The 12,761-nt window shown below is 36.1% G+C and overlaps 1 protein-coding gene across 2 annotated transcripts in view; it reads left to right on the top strand.

Annotated features, from left to right (window-relative positions):
* LOC127834068 (F-box/LRR-repeat protein 6-like) overlaps positions 1-12,761 on the top strand; it is a 45,395-nt gene that overhangs the window by 8,771 nt on the left and 23,863 nt on the right. For both annotated transcript variants that reach the window (XM_052359647.1, XM_052359648.1), the window contains exons 2-4: positions 2,773-2,903; positions 4,621-4,763; positions 6,336-6,435. In XM_052359647.1, coding sequence (XP_052215607.1) covers positions 2,776-2,903; positions 4,621-4,763; positions 6,336-6,435 — 371 coding nt within the window. In that variant the 5' untranslated portion in view covers positions 2,773-2,775. The remainder of the gene's footprint in view (positions 1-2,772; positions 2,904-4,620; positions 4,764-6,335; positions 6,436-12,761) is intronic.

Genomic DNA, 12,761 nt, shown 5'->3' with positions numbered 1-12,761 from the left:
CAGAATTCTGTGCTATTTCACATTTCGTATTTTAAGTTTTATAATCAAGAAAATGTTTTATTATTGATATTTCCCTTATTAAGTAAGTCTTCTTGAATGCTTTGGGCTTATACATACAGCCCAGAGTTCTTTTTGATAAATTCAATGTTCAAAAGTTAAGTCTCAAGTTTGTCTATAAAATCATATCAATCAACCTAAAACATTGTACAAACACAATACCTGTTACCATCAACATCAATTTGCTTGTTATTTGTAAAGAAATCCTCAAAAGAAAAAGTCGATATAAAGACACAATCAAACCAAAGGCAGAAGTATTGAATTAATGATTTGATCTAAGTTACAGAGGTTCCGTTGATAATAGGTGTAGCACAATTGGTTGATTAGACACAAGATCTATCTTGACAGGGTTTTTTATCTGATTTTGGGGAAAGGGCCTGGCCTTTTTTGAGGGGAAAAAAATCGCGCAAAATGCCGGATTTTGGGGGAAAAAATCACGCGAAACGCCGGATTTTGGGGAAAATAAGGAAAGTCTTAAATAATCAATTCAACATATTTTGCTGTTTTTAAAACAAAATCAAGGCAACAGATAATTTAATTATGCAATATGTTATATTTTCAACACTGGATCAGGTTAACTTATGTATTTAAAGTTTAAAAAAAAAAAAAAAATTTTTTTTTTTGGGGGGCGGAAAAAAATGATGTCTAGGGGAAAATTTACCTGCTGAGGGGAAAAAAATCTGAGGGGAAGGGCCGATTTTCGGCGGGTCCCAAAGAAGGAAAAAAAGCCCTGTCTTGCCAAGGATTTTGGAATAATTCATGTATAAACTGGCATATTTTCAATTGCGGAATACTCGGCCCTTTCGATTGCAAAAAATAAACACATTTTCTTCAATTGTTGATTTGTTTGAAATTCGGATTAATATCATTACTCTGCAATCACACCATATCAAGTAATATGTCTTTATTTGCGCATTAGGGATATATTTACGATCTGTGTTTGGTTATTTATGCCAGAAAATAGTTTATCTTGTTCATTTTACCGATTAAAGTTTGGCATGAAAAATGCTGTTACCAGTTGCAACTCCCAGTGATCGTGGCGACCTGGAGGGTCATAGCTGGGAGTTGGATTATTGCAACTTCATGGCGTAGGCGATATTGTGTCTGCCTAGCGACCAGGTGATCACATCCATCCCCACTGTGCGAACTTTCTTTTGATCTCCCCCTGAGACACAAATTACTGGTTCTAGTGGCAGGAAACTAACTTGAGTGTGCAATCAAGCCAAAATAAATAGATTTAAAAGTAAACATGGGGTTTTAATAGTTCTTTTTGAATGTTTAAAACTTTTATGAGTATGGCTCAAAGTTCTTCCTTATAAACCAAAGTCCACGTAAAAAAATTAAGTCTCAAGTTTGTCATAAAATCAAATTCAATCAACCTTATACATCATAACAAACACCATAGCTGTTACCATCGACATCAATTTGTTGTTTGTCTGTGGATAAATGCTCAAAACAAAAAGGTTGATAAAAAACCATAATCAAGCCGAAAGCCAAAGATTTGAATTGATGATTCCATCTATCTTGCAGAGGATTCTGGATATAGTTGATGTATAAATTAGCATATTTTAAATTTCAAATACTCTTTATTTTCAATTGCAAAAACTTAAACATTTTCGTGAAACGTTGACATATTTGAAACTTTGATTAATACCATAATTCTGCGAGCACACCATATCAAGTAAGTTGTTTTTATTCGTGCATAAAGGATATATTTATAATTTGTTTGTGTTTATTGATTCGGGAAAATAGTTAATATTGCTCATTTTACCTATTAAAGCCACATAAATACTCAAAATCAATGAATATTTTGTAAAGTATTTCCTTAAGACAGGGCTTTTCTTCTTTCTTTGGGACCCGCCGAAAATCGTCCCTTTCCCCTCGGATTTTTTTCCCCCTTCAGCAGGTAAATTTTCCCCAAGACTTCATTTTTTTCCCCCCATTTTTTTTTTTTTTTAAACTTTAAATACATAAGTTAACCTGATCCAGTGTAGAAAAATAAATATAACATATTGCATAATTAAATTATCTGTTGCCTTGAATTTGTTTTAAAAACAGCAAAATATGTTGAATTGATTATTTAAGACTTTCCTTATTTTCCCCCAAATCTGGCGTTTTGCGTGATTTTTTCTCCCAAAATCCAGCATTTCGCGCGATTTTTTCTCCCCTAAAAAAAGGCCAGGCCCTTTCCCCAAAATCAGATAAAAACCCCTGCTTAAGATAAAGTTAACCCATAATAAATTAGTGTTTCTTATCGATTAAGGCAAAATTTCAACATTAAATGTGGTATGGTAACATAAATTTAATGAGATGCAAATGCTCGTTTTTATTTTTTGTGTCCCAATACAATCCCTGTGAATTTCCTGCCACCATATCAGACCATTTACAAGCAAATGCAAGATTTGCTTTGGGCAGCATCGGAAGCCGGACGTATATCTCATTAACTGCTGTGCAGCTCCAAAACGCAGCAGGGGGCATTGCGTTTCACAAACACAGCCCTTGTTGCATTATTAAGTTAGATTTCTGATAGGTTTTGGTTTAAGAAAGGTCATCAAAATGTACAGTTTCACTAGAGTAATACGCTCAAAAAGTGGTAAATAAATACCAGGAGTTCCTTGTATTGTTATTAACTTAAATCATAGTCTAAAGCTTTGGTCAGTTTTTTTTCCAAGGACTGTAATGTTAAGTATAGTAACAGATGCTGTGCACTTACAGGACATGCCAAAACATCCAAGAGGAATTCTTGGTGTGCCAAAGGACCCGTCACGACAGATCTTGTTCTCATTCCACGCCCGAGATGGTGAGGAATGGCCCTCAGACGAGGAGGATTCCGACTACTCTCCAGGGTAACACAGTATTCATTAGATATTTGAGCCGAGTTAGGCGAAAACTCGGATTAATTCAAGTGCAAAGTCTGCATAGACTTATCAGGGATGACACTTTCCGCCTTCAATGGATTTTTGTTTAGAAGATACCCCTGTACTTCATTTTAACAAAAAAAATCTTAAAAGTGGAAGATGTCATCCCTTATTAGAATGTGAAGACTGCATAGACTTATCTGGGACAATACTTTATGAACATGCATTAAGCCCCATTTGCCCAGAGTGCAACTCATTTGTATACCTCTGGAAACAAAGTTTTAGAGGGACTGTTTTGCAGTCAGTCTGTCTGTTGTTAGTCAGATGGAATAAAATGTAATAAGTTTGTGGAGCGAGCTGCTTTCATTTTTCTCAAGAAATTCAACTAAAGCTTGAAATACGCCATGAGCATGAAGTGTAGATGTGTGCTTTTTCAGCTTTGTTGGAAATATGGCAGGTCCCGTCAGATTGGGAAATATAATGCACAAGGGAAATAATTATAGTTTTGTTGATAAAAATCAATACATCTTTTTATTCTCCTTTGTTTAGTTAAAAAACATTAATCTAATAATTTTTGACAAATGCTGCTTATTAAAATGCTCAAACTTTGTTTGATGAACATTAAATTTTGTAGGAATATATACCAAAAATATTTAACTTTGTTAAATTTTGTAACATTTTGTCTTATGTCTTATGTTTTCAAGATAAAGCTTGCATTGAGCGTGGATTTTAGTCATTACAGGGGGGGGGGAAATTATTTACTTTTTGAGCAGTGGAGTTATGCCAAATTTTGACCCCAAATAAGTCATATTAAGTATCACTGCATGGCACATGATGCGCAGAACACTTCATTCACAGTTATCCACTTATTTCTAAGTTATGTGCCCTTTATCTTACATGACAAAACGGTGGTGGGGTATAAGTATAGTTTGTGATAAGCTGCAGTTGCCATAGATACCATCAAGTAGCTCTTCCTTCACTTGCAGGTAGACTTAATAGTAAGTAACTACTCATTTAAAATTTGAATATCTCATTTTAATTACACAAAAGTAATCTTTAAAAATATTTTGAAAATGATTTTAAAATGAAATCCTTATATATCCATGTAATTCCATCAGGACATAAGCAAAACATTAAAATAATATAAAACAATAAAACTGCAATTTTAAATATTGCCATTCCATTATTTGTTGATTCTTGGGAAAAAACACTCTTTTTGTTACATTTAAATAGTAATGTGTTGAATACAGCCTGTGCTGCAAGAAACCACTGATTCATCAGCTGGGAGCCGCCCATCAGCAAGTGTTTCATCCTTTAATCCCAGGACATTCCGGGCGGTGAAACCACAGTGCTGATCAGGCACTACGAGTCAGTGGTTAGCTGCCAGCTCTTCTCCCTCTTAACCCATAGCCAACTCGACGCTCTCTCTGCTGCTTGACCCAGTCTCCCAACAGCTCTCTTTCTCTCTCCTCCTCTGATTCCAAGGGCACTTAGCATCCTCCACAGTGATTGTGCGGGAAAGCCTCTTGCGCCAATTTCCATCGGGAACAGCCATGTACAAGTACTTCTATAATAGCCATAGACTTGAGGCTATTGTAAAAAACACATATCAATGGTTTAATAGTTATTCTATCCATTTTTAGGGTGCCGATTGTCGACATTAGCAAGGTAAAAAAAACTGGAGTGGATATATACAATTTTTCAGATTTGACTCGGATTCTGACCGTGAACGTAAATCGGCTAAACAAATAAACAAGAAGAGGAAATCAAACACTCAGAAAATCAAAAATTCTTCGCCAAAAAAGAGGAAAAGTTCCACTGTATTGTCTACAGTAGGAACTTCACAAGGTATTTCTTGCAAGTTTTAACTAAAATTGCGTTGTTTTGATTGTTAATTTGGGAAAATGGTGTTTTTTTTGTTTTCTAATAAATACGTTGAAATAGAGATAAAAAGTGTTTATATTCATTATTATGATATTAACTCTGGTTTAGCTTATAGAGCTGAATAGGGAATTCAATTGAAATCAATGTTTCAATTTATTGTTATTATTATTTTTTTATGGGAATTTATGGCATTCATTTGGGGAAAAAACATTTTGAGGTTGAAAATGTGGCCGAATTTTGACCAAAAAATTGGCAGCATAATAATCAAATTCATATTTTGCTTATTTTAAGTTTAGGTTTGATTAGTTAATGCAGCTGTTAGAAGTTAATATATGTTTAATTGTGTAATAGCAACATAAGAATAGACAGTCAAGCTGGAATTTATGTCATGTTTTGATTTACACATATATTTTAAATCTTCTAGTGCAGTTCTTACCTATGATAATTAACTTTCTACTGCAGTTCTGGTGCAATTTACTTTCTACTGCAGTTCTGGTGCATGTTTTAAAGGCGTGTTCCTGATAAGCATTAGATAAGAGATTGTACTGTAAGAGTACCACTCTCTTATAGCTTGTACTGTAAGAGTTCCACTCTCTTGTAGCTTGTACTGTAAGAGTTCCACTCTCTTGTAGCTTGTACTGTAAGAGTTCCACTCTCTTGTAGCTTGTTTTGTAAGAGTACCACTCTCTTGTAGCTTGTACTGTAAGAGTACCACTCGCTTGTAGCTTGTACTGTAAGAGTACCACTCTCTTGTAGCTTTTTGTAAGAGTACCACTCTCTTGTAGCTTGTACTGTAAGAGTACCACTCTCTTGTAGCTTGTACTGTAAGAGTTCCACTCTCTTGTAGCTTGTACTGTAAGAGTACCTCTCTCTTATAGCTTGTACTGTAAGAGTACCACTCTCTTGTAGCTTGTTTTGTAAGAGTACCACTCTCTTGTAGCTTGTACTGTAAGAGTACCACTCTTTCGTAGCTTGTACTGTAAGAGTACCACTTTCCTGTAGCTTGTACTGAAAGAGTACCACTCTCTTGTAGCTTGTACGGTAAGAGTACCACTCTCTTGTAGCTTGTACTGTAAGAGTACCACTCTCTTGTAGCTTGTTTTGTAACTTGTAAGAGTACCTCTCTCTTGTAGCTTGTACTGTAAGAGTACCACTCTCTTGTAGATTGTACTGTGAGAGTTCCACTCTCTTGTAGCTTGTACTGTAAGGGTACCACTCTCTTGTAGATTGTACTGTAAGAGTACCACTCTCTTGTAAATTGTACTGTAAGAGCAACACTCTCTTGTAGCTTGTACTGGAAGAGTTCCACTCACTTGTAGATTGTACTGTAAGAGTTCCACTCTCTTGTAGCTTGTACTGTAAGAGTACCACTCTCTTGTAGCTTGTACTGTAAGAGTACCACTCTCTTGTAGATTGTACTGTAAGAGTACCACTCTCTTGTAGCTTGTACTGTAAGAGCACCACTCACTTGTAGATTGTACTGTAAGAGTACCACTATCTTGTAGCTTGTACAGTAAGAGTACCTCTCTCTTGTAGCTAACTCACCAGCCATTGTCCCCAGTTTGCCCCCAGAACTCTGGTACAGAATTTTCCAGATGATTGTCCGCCAGGAAGGAGCACTGCCATTTCTTCAGAGGTAATCTATGTCATACCAAGCATTTATTTCAGGCTCATTTGGGAAGATGGTCTTAAACCACGTGTGTAAAGTGTCAACCCAGATTACTCTGCTCATTCCACACAGGCAAATCAGGGACAACAATTTCAGCCTACACTGGATTTTCATTAAGAAGAGACTTCCTTTGACCATAGATATCCATAAATTGTAAAGTGTCATCGCTGATAGCCATTGGGGACTGCACAGGCATATCTGGGACAACACTTTACACACAGGTGGCTCATTTTTAGCTCTACTGCCAAAGGCAGAAGAGCTTTTAGGATGGCATGGTGTCCGTCTGTCTGTCTGTGTGTGTGTGTGTGTGCATGCATTAGACTTTTCTTGTTTATCTGATAAAGTCCACAGTTTTCATCCGATTCTTTTCAAACTTGTTCAGTGTCTTTATATTATTGAGGACTCGAACCCTATTGATTTTTAGGTTACTGGGTCAAAGGTAAAGGTCATAGTGACTCGAAATAGTAAAATGGTTTCCGGATGATATCTCAAGAATGCTGAGGCCTAGGATCATGAAACTTCATAGGTACATTGATCATGAATGGCTGATGACCCCTTTTCATTTTCAGGTCACTAGGTCAAAGGTCAAGGTCACAGTGACTCGAAATAGCAAAATGGTTACTTTTTCTTGTTTATCCGATTAAGTCCACAGTTTTCATCCGATTCTTTTCAAACTTGTTCAGTGTCTTTAAATTAATGAGGACTTGAACCCTATTGATTTTCTGGTCACTGGGTCAAAGGTCAAGGTCACAGTGACTCAAAATAGTAAAATGGTTTCCAGATGTTAACTCAAGAATGCTTAGGCCTAGGATCATGAAACTTCATTGGTACATTGATCATGACTGTTTGATGACCCCTATTGATTTTCAGGTCACTAGGTCAAAGGTCAAGGTCACAGTAACTCGAAATAGTAAAATGGTTACTTTTTCTTGTTTGTCCCATAAAGTCCACACTTTTCATCCGATTCTATTCAAACTTGTTCAGTGTCTTCATATTAATGAGGACTGGAACCCTATTGATTTTCATGTCACTGGGTCAAAGGTCAAGGTCACAGTGACTCGAAATAGTAAAATGGTTTCCGGATGATAACTCAAGAATGCTTAGGCCTAGGATCATGAAACTTCATAGTTACATTGATCATGACTGGCAGATGACCCCTATTGATTTTCAGGTCACTAAGTCAAAGGTAAAGGTCACAGTGACTCGAAACAGTAAAATGGTTTCCGGATGATAACTCAAGAATGCTGAGGCCTAGGATCATGAAACTTCATAGGTACATTGATCATGACTGGCTGATGACCCCTTTTCATTTTCAGGTCACTAGGTCAAAGGTCAAGGTCACAGTGACTTGAAATAGTAAAATGGTTACTTTTTCCTGTTTATCCAATTTAGTCCACACTTTTCATCCGATTCTTTTCAAACTTGTTCAGTGTCTTTAAATTAATGAGGACTTGAACCCTATTGATTTTCTGGTCACTGGGTCAAAGGTCAAGGTCACAGTGACTCAAAATAGTAAAATGGTTTCCAGATGTTAACTCAAGAATGCTTAGGCCTAGGATCATGAAACTTCATTGGTACATTGATCATGACTGGCTGATGACCCCTACTGATTTTCAGGTCACTAGGTCAAAGGTCAAGGTCACAGTGACTCGAAATAGTAAAATGGTTACTTTTTCTTGTTTGTCCGATAAAGTCCACAGTTTTCATCTGATTCTATTCAAACTTGTTCAGTGTCTTCATATTAATGAGGACTAGAACCCTATTGATTTTCATGTCACTGCGTCAAAGGTCAAGTTCACAGTGACTCGAAATAGTAAAATGGTTTCCAGATGATAACTCAAGAATGCTTAGGCCTAGGATCATGAAACTTCACAGTTACATTGATCACGGCTGGCAGATGACCCCTATTGATTTTCAGGTCACTAGGTCAAAGGTAAAGGTCACAGTGACTCGAAACATTAAAATGGTTTCCGGATGATAACTCAAGAATGCTGAGGCCTAGGATTGTGAAACTTCATAGGTACATTGATCATGACTGGCTGATGACCCCTTTTCATTTTCAGGTCACTAGGTCAAAGGTCAAGGTCACAGTGACTTGAAATAGTAAAATGGTTACTTTTTCCTGTTTATCCGATTTAGTCCACAGTTTTCATCTGATTCTTTTCAAACTTGTTCAGTGTCTTTAAATTAATGAGGACTTGAACCCTATTGATTTTCAGGTCACTGGGTCAAAGGTCAAGGTCACAGTGACTCAAAATAGTAAAATGGTTTCCAGATGTTAACTCGAATGCCTAGGCCTAGGATCATGAAACTTCATTGGTACATTGATCATGACTGGCTGATGACCCCTATTGATTTTCAGGTCACTAGGTCAAAGGTCAAGGTCACAGTGACTCGAAATAATAAAATGTTTACTTTTTCTAGTTTATCTGATAAAGTCCACAGTTTTCATCCGATTTTCAAACTTGTTCAGTGTCTTTATATTTATGAGGACTCAAATCCTATTGATTTTCAGGTCACTGGGTCAAAGGTCAAGGTCACAGTGACTCGAAATAGTAAAATGTTTACTTTTTCTAGTTTATCCGATAAAGTCCACAGTTTTCATCCGATTTTCAAACTTGTTCAGTGTCTTTATATTAATGAGGACTCAAATCCTATTGATTTTCAGGTCACTGGGTCAAAGGTCAAGGTCACAGTGACTCGAAATAGTAAAATGGTTTCCAGATGTTAACTCAAGAATGCTTAGGCCTAGTATCATGAAACTTCATAGGTACATTGATCATGACTGGCTGATGACCCCTATTGATTTTCAGGTCACTAGGTCAAAGGTCAAGGTCACAGTGACTCGAAATAGTAAAATGGTTACTTTTTCTTGTTTGTCCGATAGAGTCCACAGTTTTCATCCGATTCTATTCAAACTTGTTCAGTGTCTTCATATTAATGAGGACTCGAACCCTATTGATTTTCATGTCACTGGGTCAAAGGTCAAGGTCACAGTGACTCGAAATAGTAAAATGGTTTCCGGATGATAACTCAAGAATGCTTAGGCCTAGGATCATGAAACTTTATAGTTACATTGATCATGACTGGCAGATGACCCCTATTGATTTTCAGGTCACTAGGTCAAAGGTAAAGGTCACAGTGACTCGAAACAGTAAAATGGTTTCCGGATGATTACTCAAGAATGCTGAGGCCTAGGATCATGAAACTTCATAGGTACATTGATCATGACTGGCTGATGACCCCTTTCCATTTTCAGGTCACTAGGTCAAAGGTCAAGGTCACAGTTACTTGAAATAGTAAAATGGTTACTTTTTCCTGTTTATCCCATTTAGTCCACACTTTTCATCCGATTCTTTTCAAACTTGTTCAGTGTCTTTAAATTAATGAGGACTTGAACCCTATTGATTTTCTGGTCACTGGGTCAAAGGTCAAGGTCACAGTGACTAAAAATAGTAAAATGGTTTCCAGATGTTAACTCAAGAATGCTTAGGCCTAGGATCCTGAAACTTCATTGGTACATTGATCATGACTGGCTGATGACCCCTATTGATTTTCAGGTCACTAGGTCAAAGGTCAAGGTCACAGTGACTCGAAATAATAAAATGTTTACTTTTTCTAGTTTATCTGATAAAGTCCACAGTTTTCATCCGATTTTCAAACTTGTTCAGTGTCTTTATATTAATGAGGACTCAAATCCTATTGATTTTCAGGTCACTGGGTCAAAGGTCAAGGTCACAGTGACTCGAAATAGTAAAATGGTTTCCAGATGTTAACTCAAGAATGCTTAGGCCTAGTATCATGAAACTTCATAGGTACATTGATCATGACTGGCTGATGACCCCTATTGATTTTCAGGTCACTAGGTCAAAGGTCAAGGTCACAGTAACTCGAAATAGTAAAATGGTTACTTTTTCTTGTTTGTCCCATAAAGTCCACAGTTTTCATCCGATTCTATTCAAACTTGTTCAGTGTCTTCATATTAATGAGGACTCGAACCCTATTTATTTTCATGTCACTGGGTCAAAGGTCAAGTTTACAGTGACTCGAAATAGTAAAATGGTTTCCAGATGATAACTCAAGAATGCTTAGGCCTAGGATCAAGTCAAGTCAAGTCAAGTCAACATTTTATTAAAGAAACAGAGGCCTCCGGCCCAAAATACATATCATGCAATGTACAGTTAGTTGTGTGTTAGTGGTATTATTCAGATGTAAATGTTAGCACATGTATCTAGTCCCTTTTCCAGAATTCATAGGAACGAAAACATACACTGCAGATTTTCTACATACATATCCTGTAATATATAGAAATTACAAAGTTACGTCATAGTGATAGTATACAGACAATAAGTCTCTAATCTTTTACAGAACTCGTAAGACAGAAAAAATACACCACAGATTTTATACATACACACCATGTAACATAAAGAAATTGCAAAGCTATGCCACAGCAATATTGTTCAGATGCAAAAGTTAATACATGTATGTATATCTAGTATTTTCTAGAAATTACAAGATAGAGAACATACATTGCAAATTTTCCACAAACATACCATGTAATATACAGAAATGATCACGTTGTGTCATTGCAATATTGTACAGATGTACATGTTAATACATGTATCTTGTCTTTTCTAGAATTTACAAGATAGAGAATATACATTGCAAATTTACCACAAACATACCATGTAATATACAGAAATGATCACGTTGTGTCATTGCAATATTGTACAGATGTACATGTTGATACATGTATCTAGTCTTTTCTAGAATTCATAAGATAGAAAACATACACTGCGTATTTTTTACATACATATCATGTAATATACAGAGACTGCAGAATTGTGTCACACTATTATTGTATTGAAGTAAATGTTGATACATGTATCTAGTCTTTTATAGAATTCATAAGATAGAAAATATACACTGCTAATTTTCTAATAGTTTCAAAATCATTCGTTGACAATAAGTCATAGAAGTTATTCAGGTCAGTACCAGAGTTATACCAGTTGAACAGAAACTGATTTCTAATACTTGTATATTTAGTGCAATGGAAAAATGCATGATATTCACAATCCACAAATGTCATATTAATATTAATTTGTGAACAAACATTACACACGCGATTCTGGAAAGTAATATTCAGATGTCTGCCAGTTTCAACTTGTAGTTTATGGTTTGAACATCTAAATTTAGCATAGGCTATTTTGTGTTTGGCTGGCATTTCTATTATCAAATATCGCTCAATATTAAGTAGGGTTTTAAAATGATTATAATGGTGACAACGACTTGAGTTACTCACGGTGTCATGCCAGTTTTGAGTAAAACAGTCAATCAATCTATTTCTAAAAACATTGATAAACATATCACAATCACCAATTTCTTGTGATATCCACACATATCCAAAACCGTATGTGAAAAGTATAGATTTTACTTTGGTCGCCCAACAAATTCTTCCAGCATCATCTATTGATTTAAGCATAATATAACATTGCCTAGGGTATCTATCAGATGTCATAGTCAATAGTTTACACCAGTACCTGATACAATTGGTAAAATAAGTAATACATAATGGGAGTCTTCCACATTCCCCCAAAACCATGCAAGTATTGGTAGTTTTACGAACATGTAATATTTTTTTACAAAACATATTATGGACAAATTCAATAGCAGGGCTGTACTCGTTACCCCATATCTGGGAACCGTAACATAATATTGGCTTTACCATAGTGTCAAATATTTTAAATAAATCCTTTGCAGGAAAAAAACCAAATGGTTTCTGATAATTTCGTATAGCAAATATTGCCTTTTGCGCTTGGGAAGCTAGTTTATCATGGGCTGAGCTCCAGCTTAACTTTGGAGTCAACAATAACCCCATGTACTTGTATACAGGAGTAACGTTAAGTTGTTGTCCGCGGAAGAACCAAGATTCATATCTCCGGAGGGGACCACCATTGCGAAATACAGTGATTTCGGTCTTATCCAGATTAATTTCCATACCAGTATCAGTACAAAACTGATCAACAATGTTAATTTGTTGTTGTAACTTAATGGCGGTCTCGGCACAGTTGGCGACATCGTCTGCAAACATTAGACATAAAATATCTGGGATATCATTAGTTATGAAAATACCAGTTTCACATTTAATCCTTAAAAGTGACGATAACTCATCTATAAATAGTGCAAAAATAGTCGAACTCGATTTGTCTCCCTGCCTGGTTCCAATATTACAGGGAAACGCATCTGTAACATCTTTTGAGACTTTTACACGAGAAGTCAAGCATGAATACATA

Source organism: Dreissena polymorpha, chromosome 6 (genome assembly GCF_020536995.1).
Source record: "Dreissena polymorpha isolate Duluth1 chromosome 6, UMN_Dpol_1.0, whole genome shotgun sequence".
NCBI lineage: Eukaryota > Metazoa > Mollusca > Bivalvia > Myida > Dreissenidae > Dreissena > Dreissena polymorpha.
Note: the sequence above shows the minus strand (reverse complement) of the source record. Positions and strands in the feature narration are given on the sequence as shown.